Source organism: Mesocricetus auratus, unplaced genomic scaffold (genome assembly GCF_017639785.1).
Source record: "Mesocricetus auratus isolate SY011 unplaced genomic scaffold, BCM_Maur_2.0 Super-Scaffold_100007, whole genome shotgun sequence".
In the NCBI taxonomy this organism is placed as follows: domain Eukaryota; kingdom Metazoa; phylum Chordata; class Mammalia; order Rodentia; family Cricetidae; genus Mesocricetus; species Mesocricetus auratus.
In genome coordinates, this window is record NW_024429191.1 from 7,121,021 (window position 1) to 7,144,145 (window position 23,125).

Below are 23,125 nucleotides of genomic sequence, written 5' to 3' on the forward strand. Positions count from 1 at the left end.
CTCACTTTTGGGCTGCAGGCATACACGCAGGCAGAACACTGTATGCATAATAAATAAATCTTTTTAAAAAACTGAGGTGGAGTGATTGATAGAGACACTTGACATCTACATCTGGCCCCCACACACATGTGGATGCACACACACAAATACATAGACATGTAGCACCCATGCACATGCACACGCGTGCACAAACACAGACATGTAGTACAAAGTATGAGCATCAGATCTGGGTAGAGCACTTGTCTAGCATGCACAAAGCCATGGGTTGGCTCTGTAGCACTGAAAGCAAGAGCAAAACAGAGAGCCAGACAGAAAGAGACAGAGAAATGTTCTGAGGTGCACAGATCCCACTTGGTAAGGCTACTTCTTGAATCCAAGAAGCTGGGACACTTGGTGGCCACAGTTAGCAATAGCATTATCGCAGCTACAGAAGCCATACCTCCCCATTTGAAGAGATGATTCAGCTGTTAAGAGCACTTGTTATTCTTGTAGAGGACCCAGGTTTGGTTCCCAGCACCCACATGATAGCTAATGACTGTGGGTAACTCCAGTTCCAGAGGATCTGACACCTTCTGGGCTCTGAGGGTCCTATACACACACATGTGCACACATCCATGCAGATAACACATCTACATATAAAAAATTAAAATGAATCTTTTAAGAATTCATACCTCAGGGGCTGGAGAGATGGCTCAGCCTTTAAAACAATGGCTGCTTTAATTCCCAGAAACCACATGGTGGCTCACAACTATCTATAGTGGGATCTGATACCTCCTTTTGACACAAAGTTGTATGTGCAGATGAAGCACTCATTCATAAAATAAATCTTAGAAAGTCCTTAAAACAAAACAAAACTCATACCTTCCATGAAGTATGCTGCTGACTAGTTTTATGTCAACTTGGTACAAGAAAAAAGAAAAAGAAAGAAGAAAATGCTTCCATAAGATTGGGCTGGCTGCAGGCAAGTGTGAAAGACAGTGTCTTAATTGATGGCTGACATTGTCTTAATTGATGGCTGACTGGGTAGGACCCAGCCCATTTTATGTGGTGCCAGCCCTGGGCTAATAGTCCTGGGTTCTATAAGAAAGCAGACTAGCAGGACAGCCTCCAAAGCCACAGAGAAACCCTGTCTCCAAAAACCAAAAAAAAAGAAAGCAGACTAAACAAGCCATATGGAGCACGCCAGTAAGCAGCACCCAATCATGGCCTCTGTATCAACTCCTGCCTCAGGTTTCTGCCCTGGCTTCCCCCAGTGGACTGTGTTTCAGGATACGTAAGCCAGAGAAGCCCTTTCCAAGTTGCTTTTGGTCACAGTGTTTCATCACAATAGAAACCCTAACTAGGACAGCATCCTTAACTTAGAAAAAATGTTGAACTGAGCATGGTGGCATATACCTTTAACCCCAGCACACTACAGGCAGAGGAAGGCAGTTTCTCTGTGCTGGAGATCAAACCCAAGGATTTGTGCATGCTGGTTAAGCATTCTGCCGAGTGTACTGCATTCCCAGGGTTCCCCCTTACTGTCCTCAGGCCTTGCTATGTCTGTGTCCCATGGTTTATTTTCTTCTGCACTAGGGAGCTATGTGTCTTAGTTAGGGTTTCTATTGTTGTGAAGAGACACCATGACCATGGCAACTCTTATAAAAGAAAACACGGAATTGGAGTGGCTTATCATTTTAGAGGTTCAGTCCATTATCATCATGTAGACAGACATGGTACTAGAGAAGGAGCTGAGAGGTTTGCATCCTGATCAGGGGTTTTAGCTTGAGCATAGGAAACCTTAAAGCCCACTCCCACAGTGACACACTTTCTCCCACAAGGGTGCAGCTCCCAATAGTGCCACCCTCTTAGGAGGCCATTTTCTTTCAAACCACCTCACTGTGGGAGGACAAGAATTTCTCAGCTTCATCCCTGTGTCTAACACATAGCTGGTGCCAGACTATGAACGCTATACTGCTGTTTCTCTGTTTAGTGAATCACAAGCCTGTCTCTGTACCCCTGCACTTAGCTGACTCCAGGCTTAGGGAACTCCTATCCCTAGGGCTCAAGTGGACACACACCACTCACAACCACCACCTCAGAGGTGGCATATTGCTACACAGAGGTTGAGACATTACCCGTGAAACAATGGGTTCTGAAGCTTCAGATGAACTTCGGGAACTTGGCAAAGCCCGTAGTATTTCAAGGACACACGTCCTTTTGGCTCAGCAATTGCATTTCTAGGAATGGGTGTTATTCTAACACTGCCGGTCACAGCATCAGCACCGCTCCATCAGGAGTGGGGTAAAGGGACTGCCCTGCACTCTTTTGAACGGTTTCCGCCATCCCTGTCTTTCACCTGCTAGATGTCAGTACTAACTTCCCCATGTGACAACTGAAAATTAGCCAGGACAATGCCACATGTTCCGTACAGGGACACGTGCGTAGAGTGTCCTCTAAGGCTATCCACTGTAACAAAGGGTGGGAAACTGTCTGTCTGTCCAAGAACAGCAATGCCATGAGGGTTAGTGACCCATGGCTACTCTAACAAATTAGCACAAACGGGAGGTTTGTCAGCAAAAACAGCTCAGGAGTGACTGGGCCAAAACTAAGGTTTCATCTGGAAGTAGGAGGAGGGGAACTCAGCCTGAAGCTTTTATTTGTGCTGTCTTGAGTTTTGAGACAGGATCTCACAATGTAACCCAGGGTGATGTTGACATTGCAGCAAACCTTCTGACATGAGAGGCCAGAGCCACTCAGCTCGGCCAGTGTGCAGGTCTGCTTTGTTGTTTGCTTGTTTCTGAGACAGGGTTTCTCTGTGTAGTCCTGGCTGTCCTGGAACTCTCTGCCTGCCTCTGCCTCCTGAGTGCTGTGATTAAAGCATGGTCACCACTACCCGGCTCTCTACAGCTCCTCCTCCTCCTCCTGCTCCCCCTTCTTCCTCCTCCTGCTCCCCCCTCCTCCTCCTGCTCCCCCCTCCTGCTCCTCCTTCTCCTCCTCCTGTTCCTCCTCCCCCTTCCCTTCCCCTTCCCTTCCTCCTCCTCTTCCTCTTTAAGGTTTCTTTAGCTGGTCAGTGGTGGCATGTCTTTAATCCCAGCACTTGAGAGGCAGAGGCAGGCAGATCTCTGTAAGTTCAAGACCAGCCTGGTCTACCAAAGCTACACGGAGAAACTCTGTCTCCAAAAACCAAAAAAAAATTTTTTTTTACTTATTTTATATATGAGTGCTCTGTTTGCATGCATTCCCTTATGCCAAAAGAGGGTATCAGATCTCGCTATAGATAATTGTGAGCCACCATATGGTTTCTAGGAATTTAACTCAGGACCTATGGAACCTCTTAACCTCTGGACCTCAACCACTGAGCCGTATCTACAACCTAATGTGCAGCTTCTAAACACATAGGTCAACGGATGACTGTGAGTTATACAGTTCAGAGTGAACATCCCCGTTCATCAACATGGATACAAGGATACTGAGGATACTGAGGCTAAGAGTGCGTAAAGCCCAATGGCTAAACAGAACCAAAGAAATGTACTCTGACCCTGAAACCAGTGCCAAAGAAACACACTTTGGCCCTGAAACCAGAGCCAAATCTGACCCTAACCAATCCTCGAGCAGAGCTCTAGCACTGAAATCGGACCAATCCCTACCCTGAAAAAACTTCCCCGCCCCCAATAAACCCCTTCGGTGTTGGGTGGCGGCCGCAACGGGGCAGAGGCAACCCTGGGCAGAGCAGAGTGAGCAGGGCTGTAACACTTTTGCCGGGGAAACATCCCTTGGCACAGCGGAGTTGTTACACTTCGCTCTGCTCTCCAGGAGCAGAGCTGAACTATAGCAACTCCCCCCCCCCCCAGCGAAACTGCTACACTGGGCAAACATCCCCAGCTGGAAGAACCGCTCCTGCTGGAGCAGAGCTGATACACTGGGGAAGCCTTTCCCTGAGCAGGGCTGTAAGCTGCTAAGCTTACTACAACCTGTGGTGGTCCTTGGCTCCGGAGCTCCAGGATACCTTTCCACCTGAGCTGTGTAACACTCAGTACAGTATTCTGTGACTCCCGAGTGCCAGAATACCTGACCAAAAAAAAAAAAAAAAAAAAAAAGCTCTGGCCAACCCAAGTTTCCCCCCGAGACAGGGTTTCTCTGTGGCTTTGGAGACTGTCCTGGAACTAGCTCTGTAGACCAGGCTGGTCTCGAACTCACAGAGATCCGCCTGCCTCTGCCTCTCGCGTGCTGGAATTAAAGGCATGCGCCACCAATGCCAGCATCCAACCCAAGTTCTTGGAGCTTCCTCCAGCAGGCTTCGGCCCGCCTTCGTCTGGGAAATGTAGTCCGGTTGCCGGTTCAGTCTAAGCATGCCACTTCCGCAGCCCCTTACAGGGCACAAGACTGACAACTAGGGAGGATCCCCGCTATAAACCTGTGGTTATAGAGGGAAGAAGGGGCGGAGCCTGGGCAGACCTGTCGACTGAGGCCAAGTTCAGGGAATCCTGTTTACTGTGTGAGCCCCGCTGTTCATCCTCAAAGACAGGACGAAGGAGACTGGACCCCTGGGTTAGTACTGGGAACTAAACTAACTGTAGGAGTAAAGGTTTGGTTTCCCATTCCATCTCTGGATTTCTTGTGTGTCGGTCCCTACTTGAGTGCCTAAAACTCGGTGTTGTAGGTACACTTTTACTAAGATAGGTGAATGGATTTTTTTTTGGGGGGGCGGAGGCGGGGAGGGATTCGAGACAATGTTTCTCTGTGTAGCCTTGGCTGTCCTGCTCTGTAGACCAGGCTGGCCTCGAACTCATAGAGATCTGTCTGCCTATTGCTCCTGAAAGCTGCGATTAAAGGATTGGGCCACCGCCGCCCGGTTTGTCATTTGTATCATGTGTATGTATGTGCAGGAGGTGTGTGCTACCGCGTGTATGTGGAGGTCAGAGGTTGGCTGTCTCCAGCCACCTGTGGGTCCCAGGCAGCAAACATAGGTTACCAGACTTAGCAGCTAGTGCCTTTACCTGCTGAGCCCTCTCCCCAGCCCTTGTCATTTTGGTTGTTTCATTTTGTCACCTACTTTATGCTTTCACCATTACTCAGGATTGTTTCTTGGTTTTTCTTCACTCTCATAATAAATGCCAGTCCTTGTCCTGACCCCATGTTCTCTAGAGAACGAAGCTTTGGTATGTATCTCCTAAACCATCTTCAAGAGCACTCGGGTGCACACAGAAACAGAAGAGGCACTGGGGGCCCTGCCCATGAGCAGCTGACACAGGCTATGTAACCCCAGCCCTAGGTTCCTGTCCTTGCTGATGGCAGAGAGCCATCTGATGGGCATGAGCATTTCTTGGGCTTCTCATACGGAGTCCTTTCCCCACCACACACTGCTTACTGGGGCCGTTCGTGTTTGGGATCCAGTCTTCACCTCATGGCCTTGTCATTCCTGATGAGGAAACCTAGAATTTGAGATGCCCCTGGTCCTATATAGGTGACGGTCAGTTTTACAGTCCCAAGACCCCACTGTTAGTCCTTTTGTGCTTGTTTTCTCATTCCCTCTGATGTCCTGCATGGTCTTCTGAGGCTTGGTGACCTTGCCCAGGTGGTAGATCTGGCTTTGGACCCCGGTCTGCTTGCCCACCACCACCCTCCAGACTTCCTTGAAAGCCAGTGATTGACAGGCACAGTTGAAATTGCAGAAGAATTTATTTCCTATCACTGTGTCATTCTCAACAGGTTTTCTAGCATTAAGTGGGGTAGAATTGGGAGAAAGTGGGTTTAGGAACAAGGCACTTGTTGATGGCTAAAGTGGATGAGGTGGAAGCTGCTGGGCAGAAGGTGGAGCTGTGATGCCCTGGACCTCTGCACTTTGGCAGGGCAGCCTGGCCTCCCTTACAGGGAGGCTGCCTGTGGCCTTGGTGGAGGCCTGACTTACATGTGGCTTCTACAGGGTATGTCTTGGGATTGGGCCTAATGGTGCAGTCCCCGTGGCCGCATCAGACGGGTTTGTGGGATAGAATTCTGTAGACTTGATGCTGGCTACCACTGACAACAGTGATCTGTCTGTAATTCTGCCATAGGACCTGTCCTTTGTGTGGCTCAGGACTTGACATGAAGATCCTTGTCTATCTTCAGGAGCAGGACAACTGGCAGTGACACCCCCACACACACACACCAACACTCCTGCCACAGCTCAATGCTAAAACAGCTGAATGCCACGTGAACCCTGCCATGCCACCCAAGCCCTGCCTTGGTAGTGGTTTCTCTGCTCTTCTGTGGAGCAGGCCTGGGAAGACTCTGGTGAGACGAGGAGACAGGAAATCAAAGGGGCTGAGGAAGCAGGTACAGAAAGACCCTAAAGATGGAGTCTGGGGAGGGGAGACATGTCTTGCAAAGTAACCAGGTGGAGGAGGCTCAGGTGTCCCCTGTGGGGACCAGATCTTGGCTTTCATTGGGTACCAAGGAGGGAGAGTGGGTACCATTGCATTTCACAGTGTGACTTCTGGTATTGGAATTGCTGGTAGGTATCTCCAGACTAGCAAAGATCAGTGCCACCTTCAACTTGGAATGACCTGGAGCCTATGTGTGCTTTTGTGTCTTGGGTAAAAAAATAAAGAAAGCAAATTTCAGTTGTTGCCCCTTTTTTCAAAAAGTACATCAAGTCTGCATGGGTATGGACATATGTATGTTTTAACTTAGGTACACAAAATACCAGAAATCCAAGAACCCGGGAAAGTTTCTATAGGAAACTATAAATATGATTAAATATGGGGGCTGGAGATGTAAGCTCAGTGCTAGAGTAATTGCTTAGTATGCATGAGGCCCTGGATACAGTTCCCAACACCACCACCAACAAAGAGGTTTAAATGTGTTTAAACTGGCTGGGTGGGGTCCAGAGTGAGGGTCCCAGACCCCAAAGGCCCATGCTATTAAAAACAGGTGGGCTGTAGAAGGACCATCAGGGCTGTGTGGCTAGAAATCTGCCACCCGGCCTGCTTTTCAGATCCTTTACCTGAGTTGAATATAGCTGGCCCACAGCAGGTAGCAGCACCTCTCTGGCAGGCTGTGTCCCGAGGGTCCCCTAGATCCAGGACATTCTGCTTCTCAGCCCAGAGTTTTATGTGTCTCTTCCTCCCAGTTTGTAATCCAGCTGTATCTTCTGGGGCTTGAGCCTTTTGGCCTCCAGGACTGTCACTGGTAGATATCTGGGATGCAACAGCCCCCTTCCGAAATGCCCTCAGCTGCTGGAGAAGCTGGCTCTTCCCTGTACAGTCCCTGTGACACAGAAAAACCAACCTAACCCCTGGCACCTGAAGGCCAGACCTCCCAACCCTGAAAAAGGAGGAATGTCATATGTAGTATCAGTTCCCACTCCAAAGCAAGGGCATGCATCCAGCAGCGTCTGGCAGCCGCCACAGTCTGACTGGGAAGCATGGGAGATGACAGTCCTTGTGGATTTTCCCCTTAGCAATGGGCACTGTCCTGGCTAGTTTTATGTCAACTCAACACAAACTAAAGTCACCTGAAAGGAGGGAGCCTCAATTAAGAAAATGCCTCCAACACTGGGAGGTGGTAGTGCATGTCTTTAATCCCAGCAATCAAAGGCAGAGGCAGGTGGTTCTCTTTGAATTCAAGACCAGCCTCGTCTACAGAGTGAGTTCCAGGACAGCTAGGGATGTTACACTGAGATACCCTCTCTCAAAAAACAAAAAACCAAAACCAAACACACAAAAAAGGTCTCCATGAAATCCAACTGTAGGGCATTTTTTAGTGACTGATGGGGGAGGGCCCAGCCCATTGCAGGTGCCATTTCTGGACTGGTGGTCCTGGGGTCTGTAGGAAAGCAGTCTGAGCAAGCCGTGAGGAGCGAGCCAGTATGCAGCACTCCCCCATGGCTTCTGCATCAGCTCCTGTGTGAGTTCTTGCCCTTATTGCTTTTGGTGATGAACTGTTACATGGAACTATGAGTGAAATAAACCCTTTCCTTCCCAAGTTGCTTTGGTCATGGTGTTTCATCATAGCCATAGTAACCCTGACTAAGACAGGCATCAAGCCTTTGCCAGAAGCAGTTGCACCAACACGGTGACTCTCCACTTAACAGTAGAGGCCACAGAACATGTTCTTAGCTAGGTTGAATCCAACAGATGGAAATGTCTGGAAAGCATGTGGGCTGGCCCAGTGAGGCAGGAGGACAGCTGAGTCTGAGACCAGTCTGGCTACAGAGTGAGACTCTTGTCTTGAAAGGAAAAAACAAAACCATGGACCAGAGATGTTCTTATGGTGAGCATTGTCTACAGATGTGTGCTAATTTCCCCATCTATACAAAAAGGAACATTTTTAACATCCAAATCCTGAGCCACCACCAGGCATTGGTGGCGTATGCCTTTAATCCCAGCACTCGGGAGGCAGAGACAGGCATATCTCTGTGAGTTCGAGGCCAGCCTGGTCTACAGAGCAAGTCCCAGGACAGCTTCCAAAACAATACAGAGAAACCCTGTCTCGAAAAACAAAAAACAAATCAAAACCAAAACCTGAGCCACCACATAGCTGGCATCCACAGCATTTCCCATGTGCATTGCCTTAGAGTCCTCAGGGGTAGGAACTACAGTTCTCTCCTCAGGTCTCTCCTCTGTCCGGATGAAAACATCAAGGCCTGAAGAGATGAAGCAATAAGCTGAAGGGCCAGTCTCCTGGCTGGAGCTGCAGCCCTCATAGAAGGATCTAGGCCTGGTACCTGGCAACAAGGTAGCTAGTGCCTCAGAGTAGGACAAAGGAACACACTGACCTTGGCTCCCTTTGCTTGAATGAGCAAGGCCTTGCCAGGAGTGTTGTGGGAGCAGGTGCAAAGGAAAAGCCAACACTTTGTGTAGCTGCTGCTGTATCAGACTCTGGCAGAGACCCTCCAGACACTTCCCACCGCGTTCTCCTGGAACGTCCGTCCACATTCTACATATCAGCTCTGTTACGCATTCTACAGCCTGGGCTCTGAAATTCCCAGAGTTGCTGTGACCCACACTTCTCATTCATCCTGTGGCCACAGTCTGGCCTCAGGCATGCCCCTGATTGGGCACTGCTCTTTAATTTACAGCTCTTTTCACATTTGGCTAACAGCTGACCCACCATTTTCTCTTCACTGCTGCTGGGACCAGCAGCAGGGGAAAGAGGCTGGGGTGGGGGCTAGGCTGGGTGGAGAGCTTGATGTCCCTCATGATGCCTGGATTCAGCAGGCCTGGCCACACAGGCTTCCTATATGCCAAGCTATAAAACACAATGATACCCACTCCCACCACACCAGATGCTGGCCCACATGTCTAGGAGGACCAGGGCACAGGGAGGGAGCTTCCAATGCAGAGGAGGAGACTCTAAGGTTACCTCCAGTCCGGGGAGGTTGCCCCCTCTACTGCGTCTGCTGCCTCCACATCTTCTTCCTCGCTGTCAGAGGAGCTACATACAGAGCTGCAAACAGAAGAAATGGGTTCTCAGGATGTGCCACAGCCACATTTCCAGAACTGCCCCTCACCTAGGGACCTCCCTGGGAATCCAAGAGGAATAGTAGCCAGCCAAAGCTAAGGGAGCATGGGCTTCCTGCCATGCGCTGAAGGAAAAGTACAATGTGCTTACCCAAGATGATCTTTGCCACCCCCCATCCCCACGGCAGGCCGGCACAGTTCTTAGCATTGCCAGCATACCTCTCCTGGGACTGGTGCTCTTGTGGTTCTGACGGCTCTGTCTGCCGCAGGTCGATGAAAATCGTGGGAGGCTCTGTCTTCAGCCGCCTACTCCCTGCCAGCTTCTGGGCTGGCTCAGTTTGAAAGCCAGGCTCTGCTAAAGCACTTCTGCAATGGGAGGGGTGAGACGGCCCTTCTATGTGATTCCGGCCACCCGCTGGGCGGGTCTAATATTGTGCTCATGGCAGCTACTGAAGGTGTGCCTGTTGTGTGCTGGTGGGCGCGTGGAACCCATCTGTTCTCAATGCCACCTTTGGAAGAGGCCAGCACTACTTCCCAGAACTGAGCAAGTCTGACATGCTGTGTATCAACAAGGCTTGTGTGCAGGCCTGTCCAAGTGCTCAAGAGGCTGAGGCAGGAAGATAGAAAGTCCAAGGCCAGCCTAGGCAACTTAGCAAGATTATACATGTACTTAAAAAAAGATTTTTGTGTATGAGCGTTTTGCCTGCACATGTTCATCCACTATTTGTATGCATAGTACTCACACAGGCCAGAGAGGGCATCAGATCTCCTGGAACTGGAGTTGCAGACAGTTGTGAATCACTATGTGGGTGCTGGGAATCAAACCTGTATTGTCTGGAAGAACAACCAGTGCCCCTAAGCACTGAGCAATCTCTCCAGCCTCTTAGCAAGACTTTAACGATAAACAGTAAGAAGACAACTTGGGTTACCATGTAGAGTAGAACATGTACCTAGTGTGTGTGAGGCTCTGAGTTCAGTCCTCTATCAAACATAAACTGTCAGTCTGTTCCACTCAGTTGGAGACCACTTAACACAAGCTAAATCATCCAAGTAGATCCATAAAAGTCAGCAGTTCTCATGCCCTTAGCTGTATCCGCAGTGGAGCTGGTGGCTCTCAGACTAGAAAGCACAGGCCTCCCTATGTCTGTCCCTTCAGCTAGCCAGGCAGAGCCCACACCTTCAGGGGGAAGTCCCCAGACTCCTGATAACAGCAGAAGCAGCAGTGTGGGAAAGGTGGGAATCTCGGGCTTCAGGGGACCCCATCTCCATCTCTGCCATCCCCAGTTTCACTCTGCCCCACCTTGTTTTTCTCTCTGTTGAAGGACAGGTGGCCGCCCACAGCCCTTGCATCCTCTGACCCAAGCTGGGTTCACCTGACCAAGGCTAGACCAATCAATTTGGCCAGAGGGGCAGGATTCTGTGATACTTCTGCTGCTCCCAGGGAAGTCATGTGGGAGGCTAAGAGAAAGTGCCTATAGCGTTCAGGGATGAGACACAGCTTTGGGGCTCCACACGCAGCTCTGCCATTGATGGCCTGGGAGGGACATGGCAATCTGAACCTCAGTTTCCCCATCAGTAAAAATAGATAATGGGGCATTTGCCTAATTAGATGCCATATTCAAAGAGAAAGTACATGCCAAGTGTCCCACCAATAGGCCCAATTAACACTGCCTAGAGACAGGCAGGTTCTGAAGAACTGGCTGTGGGTGTGGCTGGTGGGAAGTCCCACCTGCTTCTGGATCCCTGTTCTTCTGTGTCTCTGGGTTTGTCAGCAGAAACCTTCCAGGTAGGGTTGCAGACGCTGGACTGAGTGGCACACAGGAGGGCCAGCTGGTCCAGGAGTGTGTCCTGCGAGAGTCCAATGGTGTGCCCTGGAGATCGCCAGGAGAGGGGGTTGCTTAGTTCAGGTCTGCCTCTCAGAGGCTGAGCTTCAGGCTCCAATGTGCGCCACCCAGATCTTTCTGAGGCTTCTGGCTCCACTTGGCAAAGTCAGGGGGTAGTCATGTCTTCAACAGGGGCTGCTATACTTGAGCCTTGTGACATAGGGTCACAGGTGACCACACTGAACAGATGTGTGTGCATGTGTCTCACGGATGGGGGGCACTGGGGGTAGAATCCAGAGCCTTGGGCATGCTGTCGAGCATTTTGTCACTAAGCTACCTCCCTAGCTCCCCCATTCATCTTTTTACACACTATGTCTTTCTATGAATAGACTTTGTTCATTGAGCTGAGTGTTTCTGAGTAGCTTGATTTAGCTACCCCTACTGAATATAGGCTGTTTACAAGTTTTCAGAGTTTTTGTTTGTTTGTTTTTGGAGTTTTATTTTGAGACAAGGTTTCTCTGTGTGCCTTGGCTATCCCGGAACTCACTCTGTACACCAGGTGAGCCTCAAATTCAGAGATTCACTTGCCTCCACCTCCCAAGTGCTGGGATTAAAGGTGTGTGCCACCATGGCCAGGCAAGTTTTCAGTTTTAAAGTGCACAGCAGTGAACATCCTGGGGTATGTGTTCACATAAGAAAATTTCCAAATGGAATAGCTTGTCTGGTGGAAGTGGCAATCTCACCACTTGGGAGATAGAAGCAAGAAGTTCAGGAGTTCAAGGCCAGTTTCAGCTACATAATGAGTCTGAGCCAGCTTGGGCTACATGTCTCATCAAAATAAAACTAAACAGAAAGGATCAGTTTGATCAAAGAGCCATGAGCATTTAAAATAGAGAGCAGGTTGTACCATGCCACCTTCCAGAGAGGGCTGCCACCCTCCAGAGAAGGCGTTCATTATACATGCCTGCCAGACTTGCAGAGGACCTGTTCCACCACACCCAGAAGAGGACATACTGTCACATGCTCATTAGTGGCAGCAGCTTTGAAATCTGAAGCAGGAGAATTGCCAAGAGTTCCAGGCCAGTGTGCACTACATGTGAGATTTTGTCTCAAAACAAAAGCCATGGTGGTACACACCTTTAATATCACTACTCAGGAAGCAGAAGTAGGCAGATCTCTTTACATTCAACATATCTGGCCAATACATCGAGTTCCAAGTTCTATGTCAGCCAGGGCTAAACAGTGAGACCCCGTCTCAAAAGCAATACAGAGGTAGGGCTGGAGAGAGATAGCTCAATGATTAAGAGCACTTGCTACTCTTGCAGAGGACCTGGGTTCAATTCCCAGCACCCACGCAGTGACTCACAACTGTATCTAACTCCAGTTCCAGGGGCTCTGCTGTCTTTTCTTGGTGCATGCATGGATGTGTATGTGGTGGCACATACACACCTACAGGAAAAACGATTACATAGAAGAAAAATCAAAATAAACTTAAAAAACTTCTTGCTTCAAAAATCCCAGTGGCTGTCAGTCCAGTGGAGTCTGGTCTGGAATTGGATGTAGATACCTAGCTTGTCCTTGCTCCTCAGCTCAGATGTGTGCATCTCTCTTGGGCCTGCATGAGTGGGGAGAACTGGGGAGTGCCTGCCTTTTACAGAGCTGCTCACAGCCAGGCGGTGGTAGCGCACGCCTTTAATCCCAGCACTCGGGAGGCAGAGGAAGGTGGATCTCTTGAGTTTGAGGCCAGCCCATTCTACAGAGTTCCCGGACAGCTAGGGCTATACAAAGAAACCCTGTCTCAAAAAAATCAAAACAATTAAGTAAATAGATAAACAAACAAACAGAACTGTTCATAGCAAGGGCATGAGCACAGTGAGAGTATGATATCCTCAGCCTTCATTTTCAAATTGGATGAGGATGTGTGAATGTTGGAGCTGCCTGAAAGGGAGCACGAGACGGGCTCTGCTTTTCTCCAGAAGAGGAACAGGAAAAAGAAGGAAGCCGGAGGAAGAAAAAGGGTAGACCACAGGGCAGGTCAATTTGAAGGCCTGAACGTGCCTGGCTGAGCAGGCAGCCATATGTATGATGAATGAATGAAGTATTTTGTAAGACTGGGCAATGAATGTGCTGAGGAGAGTAAGGGGCAAGAGCCGTGGCCACCCCACAGCCCCTGCCACTGAGAGCCCTGGAAAGAGTTACTTAGGGGGATTCACTCTCACTTCTGTGCTGAAGGTCAGACCTTGGTTTTGGCAGCGGTCAGCTAACCACCACGCAGTTCTGGGAGCACTGTCACCCTGGCAGTCCTGTTGCCCTGGCAGACTCTGAAGGATGTAATCCAAATCCCAGTCTTCAAGTTGCTGAAATGAGAAAGCTGGTGATTACAAGGCTGCAGGAAGGTCCTGCAGTAGTGTGGAGGCCCACATATGGCTCCATTCCATCTTGACTTAAAGTCACAGAGTTCAATCCATTATTGCTCCTTCAAGGTTAAAACACACAAGGTGTGGCTATTCTATGCCTTGCCTAGACAATGGGATATTTGATCTAAGGTGTATCCAATGGATATCTTACCTTGACAACAGGATATTTGGTTCAGGGTGTGGTTACTTGATGTTTTGGGTATTAAGGAGGTAATTACATTTGTCTGTTCCTTGTATCACGGTAAGTAAGTCTTTTGCCTTTCCCCCTTTTGATTGGTGTACACAAGAGCTTTGAGTAATAAACGGGGCTGATCACAGTATTTACTGGATGCCCTCCCCACTCTATCTTCTGTTTCTTGTCTATTTCTTTCCTCAATTCACATTCTTCTTTCAAACATGGGCCAGATAAGTCAGCTGCCCCAGATACAGTAGGATCCCCTACTTTTATAGCAGCTGCAGCCAGGAGAAGGTAACATGAGCTATCCATTGTAGTGAGGCAGGCAAACAGAGGAAACAGTTTAGCTTGGGACACTCTCCTCCATTTGGTTTCTGGTTGTCCACACCCCAAGTGTAATTTGGCGATGTAGTTCATTCACCTGCATGTACTAAACAGATGCACAACTCTTCAAACACTGCACCTGGCAACCTCAAAACTCCCCTAAAACTCCCCACCTGCATCAAGCGACATCTCTCTGGACGATAGTATAAATCTTGCCCCCTCAACTCTGTAATAATCAAATTTAGACAGTTTCCATTAAAGTGTATTCCCAGCGTATCTAGGTATGAAGAAGGGGTTATCTTGCCTAAACTGGTTTTGGATGTTTAGTTAGAAAGGAAGAACTGTCTCTACTAACCTTTTAGGGAAAACCCCCTATTTACTGCAATCTTGTACCTGTGCATAATTGGCATTCGGATGATTAAAATTGATGCATTATGGGAAAGGAACATGGGCAGTAGGAAAAATGAATATACAATCTCATCAGTCAAAACAGAGAGCAATCCAAATTATGCCCCCAAAGCTGGGCAGTGGTAGCACACACCTTTTATTCCAGCACTTGGGAGGCAGAGGCAGGCGGATCTCTATTAGTTCAAGGCTAGCCTAGTCTACAGAGTGAGTTCCAGAGCTCCAAAGCTACAGAGAAACCCTACCTCAAAACAAAACAAAACAAAACAAAAAAGTATGCCCCCTTAGTAGCTAGCCCCTTCTTCCTATAGATCCCATAATATAAATCTTGACAGTATATAGCTCTTTAATCTGTTGTCACCTAGCTCCAAACAGGTATCTTGCTTGCTTTGCACAATGGAGTGGTGCTGGGGTTTGGGTATTTAGTGTATGAATGCACTGTCTGTTGTAAATGATTATACACTAAGCCCATCCTATGCGGTGAGACCTGCATTCTCCCCCACACCCACACCACACCAATACACATGGTTTCTTTGTGTAGCCTTGGTTGTTCTGGAACTCACTCTGTAGACCAGGCTGCCTTTGCCTTCTGACTGCCCAGCTAGACCTGCATTTCTTAACACTTTCTTCCTTAAGTTTTTTGGGGTCAACACTTTTTGGTACAAAGATGGCTAACCTGGAGGAGAACCCGTTTTTTTCAACCAGGATCTCATTATGGCTATCCTTGAAATCTCTATGTAGTCAAAGTTGACCTTGAGTGTCTGATCCTCCTACCTTCACCTCCCAAGTTCTGGGTTTCAGGCCTATATCATCACATGCATTTTATGCATGCAAGGCAAACAATCTACCAACCAATGCACATCCTGCCCTTCCCCTCTGTCTGAACTGTCAGGTTCATACCAATTTAAGATGTTTAAAATGTTTTTCAACTTTAAGAACCCAATGGTTCTAGCAGGTGCTCAAACTGGAGAGCTTGACCCAGATGGGTCTACAGGCACAGATGGAGAGGAAGCAAGGAACCTACAATGAATGCTTAAGTGAAACCTTTCCAATTTCTGCAGCCATATAAATGAGGAAGAATGAAAGCTGTGAGGGTGGTCAGGACGAAATTGCTAGCTTATGTAGACAGTAAAGAAGAATTCTGTGCATGTCTGTGTGCTCACATTCTGTAAGCTGTTAAAGGACATGATATAGGGGTGTATGGCCTTCCCATGCTAGACTGGAGCATCTTCCAATATGTCCACCTCCACCTGGTGATGGGGGAAGTCCTGTGATTATGTCAATAAAGCACTGTTGGCCAATAGGGAAGCAAGATAGGTGGGACTAGGAGTCGAGGAGGACTCTGGGAAGGAGAAACACAGGGAGTCAAGATGTAGCTGCCATAGGGGTAAGAAGCCTGGAACTTAGCTCCGGTAAGAGAAATACTTAGATTAGCAATTATGAGATAAATACTTAAGTCAGAGTTAGCCAGTAAGAAACAGCAAGGCCAACAGCTTCATAATTAGTATAGCCTCCTGTGTGTTTATTTGGGACTGATGTGGCTCTGGAACCAGGCTGGCAAGAAGGCTTCTCTTTACAACCTGGAAGGAACTGAGTTTGCCCAGCTAACCAGGGTATTCTTCATAGCCTTCCTGTCCAGTGGGCAAGGTAACCTTACAGATCACAGCAGTGCTGTCCCAAGGCTGCCCACCCACCACAGTGGGAAACAGACTCACCCTTGAGGGACAAGGAGTCACTGCTGTGGTTTCCAGATCCACTTTCACAATAGTCTTCACACTCCTTTCTCTTCTGCAGTATCTCATAGAATCGACTCTGTCTGTGTCCCTGCCAGTTCTTGCTAATGTGCGTAGTCTGACTTGGACACCTGCTTCTGTCTAATGCATGACTGTATGGAGTCATGTCTATGTATCCTCTAAAGAAGGTTAGAGTTGGCTTCTCTTCCTATTACCACCAATTCTTGCTGAGGGTGCTCCATGCCAGCCTCCCCACATACTGTAACAGCAGTAGCTCCTTGCTGGCCAGTGGACCTGGGATTTGGGCCTAAGATCCTAGAGAGGCTGGCTCTAGCCTCAACAGTGTGGCGGGACTGTGGCCATGCTGCAGGTACAGGTCTGAGGGCAGGCTGAGCAACGGAGACACCTACCTGGAGTGAGAGCACAGGACATCCTTCCCAAGACTGTTCTGAGGATGCTTCTGGCTGGGGTCTTGACTTTGGAGTCTGGCCTTGGTCACCACAGGCTGGGTTGTGGGCAGCCTGGGTCACTTTTTGAAGGATATCTTTCTCTATCATCTTCCGCCTTTCCCTGCGGAGGGCTCTGTGCTTGTTAACATCTGAGGACTCTGTCTCCAGCTCTCCTTCCAAAGGAGAGGTGGTATCTTCTCCCTGGAAAGTCCATGGGGGACTCTGGGATTCTTTGGGGTTAGACAGGTTTCTAAGGTTGCCTTTCAGCCAGGGTGGGCCCTCCTCAGCCTCCCCAAGAATAGGACTGATCTTGACACAGCTCCGGCAAGCCCAGCCAGGGACTTTTCTTTCCTGAAGTGCCAAGTCCTTCTGTTCTACCTTCTGTCCACTTCTGGGTTCTATGGCGAGTCTCTCAGGAATCAGAAATGGCTAGAGATAAAAGAGGCATCCTCTGTGAGCACCTGAAAAGACACACTTTAGAGATAGATATGTAGACAGACAGACAGACACAGAAAGAGACACACACACAGAGAATATGCACGATTAAGAAGAGTCAGAGGGTAGCTGAGAGTCAGTTCTGTCTACTATATGGGTCCCAAGTATGGAAAGCAGAGTATCAGGCTGGGCAGCAGGTGCCTTTTCCCATCAAGGCATCTTATGGGTCCTGTTTTGAAACTTTTTAGTTTAACAATTTGTCACGTCATATAGACATTGCCAATATTTCCAAAACAATTCCACTCCCTATTGCCCCTCTCCCAGTAGTCCTTATGGGAAAGAAAACATTTCATGAAAATCATGTCACCTAAACTGACCAGAGTCCTAGTTGCCTTTCAGATTTTCCTGGGGAGGACAAAGGGTGTTATTTTACACTTGCTTCTATGAGGGCTGGACTTCACACAATGTTGTGTGAAGATGGGTCAGCCTTTGCACACCCAGTTTGCCTCAATGATGCTAGGAAGAACTGAGCAGAGGGAGATGACTCAGAGTTGATTGATGGGGGTAGTCCTTCTGTGTATGTTTCTCTTTGGTTAATGAATAAAACACTGTTGGCCAATAGGGAAGCAAGATAGGTGGGACTAGGAGTCTAGGAAGATTCTGGAAAATGTAGTAAGAGAGTCGTTGCCATGTGAATCCCAGGGAAAAAAGGACATTCAGGATGCCATCCTCAAAAAGATAGGTCCTTATAAAAATATATATTAGTAGTTGGGCGTTGGTGAAGCACACCTTTAATCCCAGCACTCCGGAGGCAGAGGCAGGCGGATCTCTGTGAGTTCGAGGCCAGCCTGGTCTACAGAGCGAGTTCCAGGACAGCCTCCAAAACAATAGAGAAACCCTGTCTCGAAACCCCCCCCAAAAATATATATGTGTATATATATATAAAATAGTAATTATGGTTTAATAATTAAGTCAGAGCTAGCCATTAAGAAACCATAGCAAACAGCCAACAGCTTCATAATTAATACAGTGTCTCGTGTGTTATTTGGGGGCTAAGCAGCAACAGACCCAGGCGGCTGGCACGAAGACTATATGTTACAGTTGAGTGGCTCTTGGAATCCAGACTGGCCTTTAGAGATGGGTTTTAGCCTCTACAGTGTTTCCATCAGAAAGTATGCTAGTTACAGCCACATCAAGAAGAATGAACAAGTTTGACAGGTTGGGGTAGCCAAAGATAAAAGCTGCAGATCGGATCTATTAAGATAGCAATTCATTCTCATCATCAAGCCACTTATGTTTTGGAGTTTTATTTTTTTTGTAATTTTATATGTATACATGCATGTTTATGTGTACCATCTGTGTGCAGGAGTCCACAGAGGCCAAAAGTGGGACTGGATCCATAGTTCCAGGTGCTTATGAGCTACCATGCAGGTGCTGGAAACCAAACCTGGGTCTTCTGCAAGAGCAACAAGCTCTCTTAATTACTGAGCCATCCTCTCTAGCCCCTGCCTCAAACTTTTGATGCTCCTGCTTCCGCTTCCAGGTAGCTCAGATTACATGCTTATGCCATCAGGTCTGGAGGAATCATTGGGTTTAGATACAGTTCTTGGTGTTCCCCAGGGACCTGAGAAAAAAAGGTGGGGATGGGCAGTTCCTGTGACTGGGAAGCCCAAGTCTGTGCTGTGTTTCACCCTTCCCCCCAACCTCCTACTAAGGTAGCCAGCATTGGGCGCCATGGTGATGGCCTTTATGGAACACTGCCCTTCTGCTTCCTGCTGGAGAACTTTGTCATTGAACATTCAGCAAGCTTGAGCGGTCAAGAATTAGCTAGGTTAGGGAGGGACATTTGAGACAGGCAGCTGTCACAATGGCTAGACAGAGTGTCTTGGAAGAAAATAAGAAAGACAGCAGGCGAAAACAGATAGACAACCAAATGTGCTTACAGTGTTGGCAGGTGCCATGCTTATGTGCTGAATACTCCAATGCTAGGCTGTTCTTGGGGGGAGGAAAAGGCAAAACCAGTGGTTTAAGCACTTTAGATCTATGCTGTTGGTGGAATCCTTGTGAGACTTGCAATCACCACCCCCACCACCCTTCCAGGATTCTTGGCTTAGTAGGTCTCCAAAGCCTGTGTCCCACAGACCTCAGGTGAAGAACTCCTCCCTACAGCAACCCAGGCTCCAGATTCAACACCAGCAGGGTCTTCAGCCAGCTCCTCAGCCAGGTCTGGAATCAGGACGGGCTGGTTTCGCTGAAAGATGAAGGGTTCTTCTTCCTCACAGTCAGACTGCAGACAGACCAGGGGTTTCAAAGGAAAAGGCAGCCATGATTTGCCCCACCTCCCCAGGCGTATTTGGGAAGATCAGTTCTCTACAAAGGACTAACTCAAAAACAGGCTCAGCAGCACCACCTCATGTTGGTGAGGTGTGAGTTTCCGTTTCCATCAGGCTATGCTCAAGACCTTGCACATAGCAGGTGCTACATCAATGCAGGCACTGAATAATGGTAGTGAAGGGGTAGTTAGAAATGTAGGCCAGCTCACTTTCATACTGACTTAACACTTAGCTGACACTGGCCTGCCACCTTACAGGGACTTCTTCACAAAGCAATGACAGCACTAGGGCACTGAGGTACTGCCATCATTTACTTATTCTGATGCACTATGCACTGGATAATGCCCGAGTTTCAGCTCTGTCATGTTCGTCATTGCAAAAGCCCAGGTAGGGCATAATCAGCTGTCTTGTTTCTAAAATCCTTGTTCTTCACTCTAAATGTCCTATGCTAATCTGTGTGCTGAGTCTCTGAGCAGTGGATCACAAGGTGTCCCCTTTACCTGTGTAAATGGGCCACCGGTATTGTCAGTGACCCAAACCACCTCAAGTGGCAGAATCCCTTCAGGTCCTTATCATGATGCCCTGGCAAGGTCATGACTCTCAGAGGTTGGCACTGGCCCTGACCTGACCCAACAGAGTTGAGCATAACACAACAGCAAGTTGGAAAGATCTGGGCTTTGGCATTGAGCCCACCTGGGTCCCAGCTGGGAGTCAGGACCACTGCAGGAGAGGATACAAAACACCAATACCCATACTCAAGATTTCTGGCAAGCCCAGGAAGAATCCTAAAGGAAGTTGGTTCCCAGAAATAATCCCAGGGATTGATGAGTGACAACAAACCCAATAGATCAGAGTGGGGTCTCTAGAAAGGAAAGCCCAAAGTTGTCCTTGCTCAAGTTGGACAGTCAACATTCAGGGAGAAGCTCTTGCTCACCAGGGCGGAGTCTGAATCCAGGGATGGCAGCTGCTCTTTGGCAGCCTTAAGGATGGCATCCCAGGGAGACAGTGTTGAGGACACCACATCTTTGTCTTTGGATGTCATAGAGGCCCGGGCTCAAAGAATCCTCTCTTCATATAACATCAGCAGAGGAGCCTGTGGAGTACACAGGGTGAGCTGGCAATGTCTAGCTGTCCAAGGACAAACAAGCATGTGTAGCCTTCCAAAGCCTTGATCATCTAACGATGAAAACACACCTGCAGATTTCCATTTGCCACCAACTTCCTTTTGGTTCTGCAAGCTTGTTTTACTGGGTAACAGGACTGTATGTGTGGATGTGTACAGTGAGGAGTATATAAGAGCATGGTGTCTGTATATATATGCATGTCACGTGCTTAATGATGTGCGTATATGAAAACAGAGGTGCATATACTGATTGATATACATATAGATACAAATCTATGACATGGATATACATACATATGTGGTGGTTTGAAAGAAAATGGCTCCTGTAAGCATTTCAGGCAGATCGAAATAGGAGTGGGTCAGGTATTCTGGCACTCGGGAGTCACAGAATACTGAGTGTTACACAGCTCAGGTGGAAAGGTTTCCTGGAGCTTGGGAGCCAAGGACCACCACAGGTTGCAGTAAGCTTGGCAGCTTATAGCCTTGCCTCAGAGAAAGGCTTCTCCAGGGTATTGGCTCTGCTCCAGCAGGAGAGGGTCTTCCAGCTGGGGATGTTAGCCTAGAGTAGTAGTTATGCTCGGCAGGTTTCTCCAGCGAAGTTGCTACAGTTCAGCTCTGCTCCCTGAGAGCGGGGGAGCCGAGTGTAACAACTCTGCTCTGCCAAGGGAAGGTTTCCCTGGCAAGTGTTACAGGCCTGCTCACTCTGCTCTGCTCTGCCCAGGGTTACCTCTGCTCCGTCACTGCAAAAGATCTTCACCCAAAGCTCATCCGAAGGTGTTTATTGGAAGGCAGCTGGACCAGACAAACTGAACATACACAGGGTTTATATAGGGATTCTCGGGGGCCGGGAAGTTTCTTCAGGGTAGGGATTGGTCCGATTTCAGTGCTAGAGCTCTGCTCGAGGATTGGTTAGTTTTCTGCACAGGGTTAGGGTCAGATTTGGCTCTGGTTTCAGGACCAAAGTGTTTCTTTCTCTGCTCCTTTTTAGTCTTTTGGCTCCAATTTTAGGGCCAGGGTGCATTTCTTTCACTGACTCTGATTCCAGGGACAAAGTGTGTTTCTTTGGCACTGCTTTCAGGGTCAGGGTACATTTCTTTGGTTCTGGTTGCAGGGCCAAAGTGTGTTTCTTTGACAGGCCCCTTTTCCCTACAGCCCCCATAGGAAGTGGCACTATAGGATGTGTGGCCTTGTTGAAGAAAGTGTCACTTGGTGAGGGGGCTTTGAAGTCTCCTATGCTCAAGCTATGCCCAGTGGCACAGTTCACTTCTTTTGCCCTCGGATCTCTCAGATGTAGAACTCTCAGCTCCTTCTCTAGCACTGTAAGCCACCCCAATTAAGTGTTTTCCTTTATAAGAACTGCCATGGTCATGGTGTCTCTTCACACAAATAGAAACCCTAAGACACACACACATATCTCCTATATAACAAACATTATTATCTCCATTTTTAGACTTAGAGAGGTTGGTATACAGCAAAGAGAGGCTGAATCAATGTTAAGGTCTAGGGACGAACCTCTTTGGTAGAGCATTTGGCTTGCATATATAATGGATAGGACATGACTCCAACTCTCCAGCACTGAGAAAAGGGATTTAGGGGCTGAAGAGATGGCCCAGCAGTTAAGAGTGTCCTTTATTGCTCTTGTAGAGAACCAGAATCCGGTCCTCAAAACCATTACTACTTGTAACTTCAACCTCGGGGAGATCCTATGTTTCTGGTGTCCTCTGGTCCCTGCACTCGAGTACACATACCCACCTTCACACACTTACATGCAATTAAAAATAAAATAAATCTTTGAAAGTTAGGGATTTTAAGATGCATTATCCAGGAGATTGTTAGTTATCATCACTCAAATGAGTCGCTGGCTCAACCCTACCCTTTGTATCTCACCCTAAAAACCTTGCTCGACCCTCTGGACAAAGAGACTTTAGAAGTGTGCGTGAAGGCCTAGCGGACCAGGCAGATAAGCTAGCGGTGCCGAACCAGGGCAACAGCAGGGAGGTGAGTGGGGGCTTGGCGGTCCCGAACTGAGAGCCGCCGATGAGGACGCTTTTGGTATACCGGATGTTTCAGGGCAGGGGCTGTGGCAGAGGGGTACGGAATCACGGAGGTGAGGCTACAGTTCAGCTCTGCTCCCTGAGAGCGGGGGAGACTGACCGTTCTCTAGGTGCACAAAGCGGAGGGGTTGAAGGAAAGCTTGAACACAGACGAAAGAGCACGGGCGGGCTCACGGTTTCTTCTGGAAGCCGGTTGGCCCCGCCCCGCCCCGCGCCAGGCGTCGTCGTCAAGGTGACTGGAAGGTAGCGGGACAAACCTGCCGGCGCCAAAAGAGGGGAGGATCGCACTCCCTGTCGCCCGCAGCCGAGATCAACCCCTCGTCTCGTGGGTCCACGCGGTTTCCCACTCGCCTCCGGCCGCTCTGCTGGTCCACTCGCTCTGTCCCCGGGTTGAACAAGACCACCCGCCGCGACCGGGCGACCCGCCCC

The 23,125-nt window shown here is 48.7% G+C and overlaps 1 protein-coding gene across 3 annotated transcripts; it reads right to left on the bottom strand.

Annotated features, from left to right (window-relative positions):
* Positions 1-5,642: 5,642 nt before the first annotated feature.
* Positions 5,643-23,103, bottom strand: Dnaaf8 (dynein axonemal assembly factor 8). Of its 3 annotated transcripts, XM_021233847.2 has the most exons (10): positions 22,797-22,947; positions 20,454-20,612; positions 19,330-19,473; positions 16,713-17,180; positions 13,488-13,605; positions 11,155-11,296; positions 9,645-9,791; positions 9,328-9,411; positions 6,968-7,230; positions 5,643-6,552 (listed from the first exon to the last, which is right to left on the bottom strand). In XM_021233847.2, exons 2-10 carry the CDS (start codon positions 20,559-20,561, stop codon positions 6,491-6,493), a joined length of 1,536 nt encoding a protein of 511 aa, XP_021089506.1. In that variant the 5' UTR covers positions 20,562-20,612; positions 22,797-22,947; the 3' UTR covers positions 5,643-6,490. The 3 variants fall into 3 exon arrangements, with proteins under 3 accessions (XP_021089506.1, XP_021089505.1, XP_021089504.1); XM_021233846.2 differs by lacking the exons at positions 5,643-6,552; positions 22,797-22,947 and adding an exon at positions 22,954-23,103 and having other exon boundaries at positions 6,580-7,230; XM_021233845.2 differs by lacking the exon at positions 5,643-6,552 and having other exon boundaries at positions 6,580-7,230.
* Between the last annotated feature and the right edge of the window lie 22 nt (positions 23,104-23,125).

Coding starts and splice junctions, on each gene's coding strand:
- Dnaaf8 (XM_021233846.2), bottom strand. CDS start 20,561: ATGACATCCAAAGACAAAGATGTGGTGTCCTCAACACTGTCTCCCTGG. Junction 9,412..9,644: donor GAGCACCAGTCCCAGGAGAG/GTATGCTGGCAA, acceptor TTCTGTTTGCAG/CTCTGTATGTAGCTCCTCTG. Junction 7,231..9,327: donor GCAACCTCCCCGGACTGGAG/GTAACCTTAGAG, acceptor TCTGTGTCACAG/GGACTGTACAGGGAAGAGCC.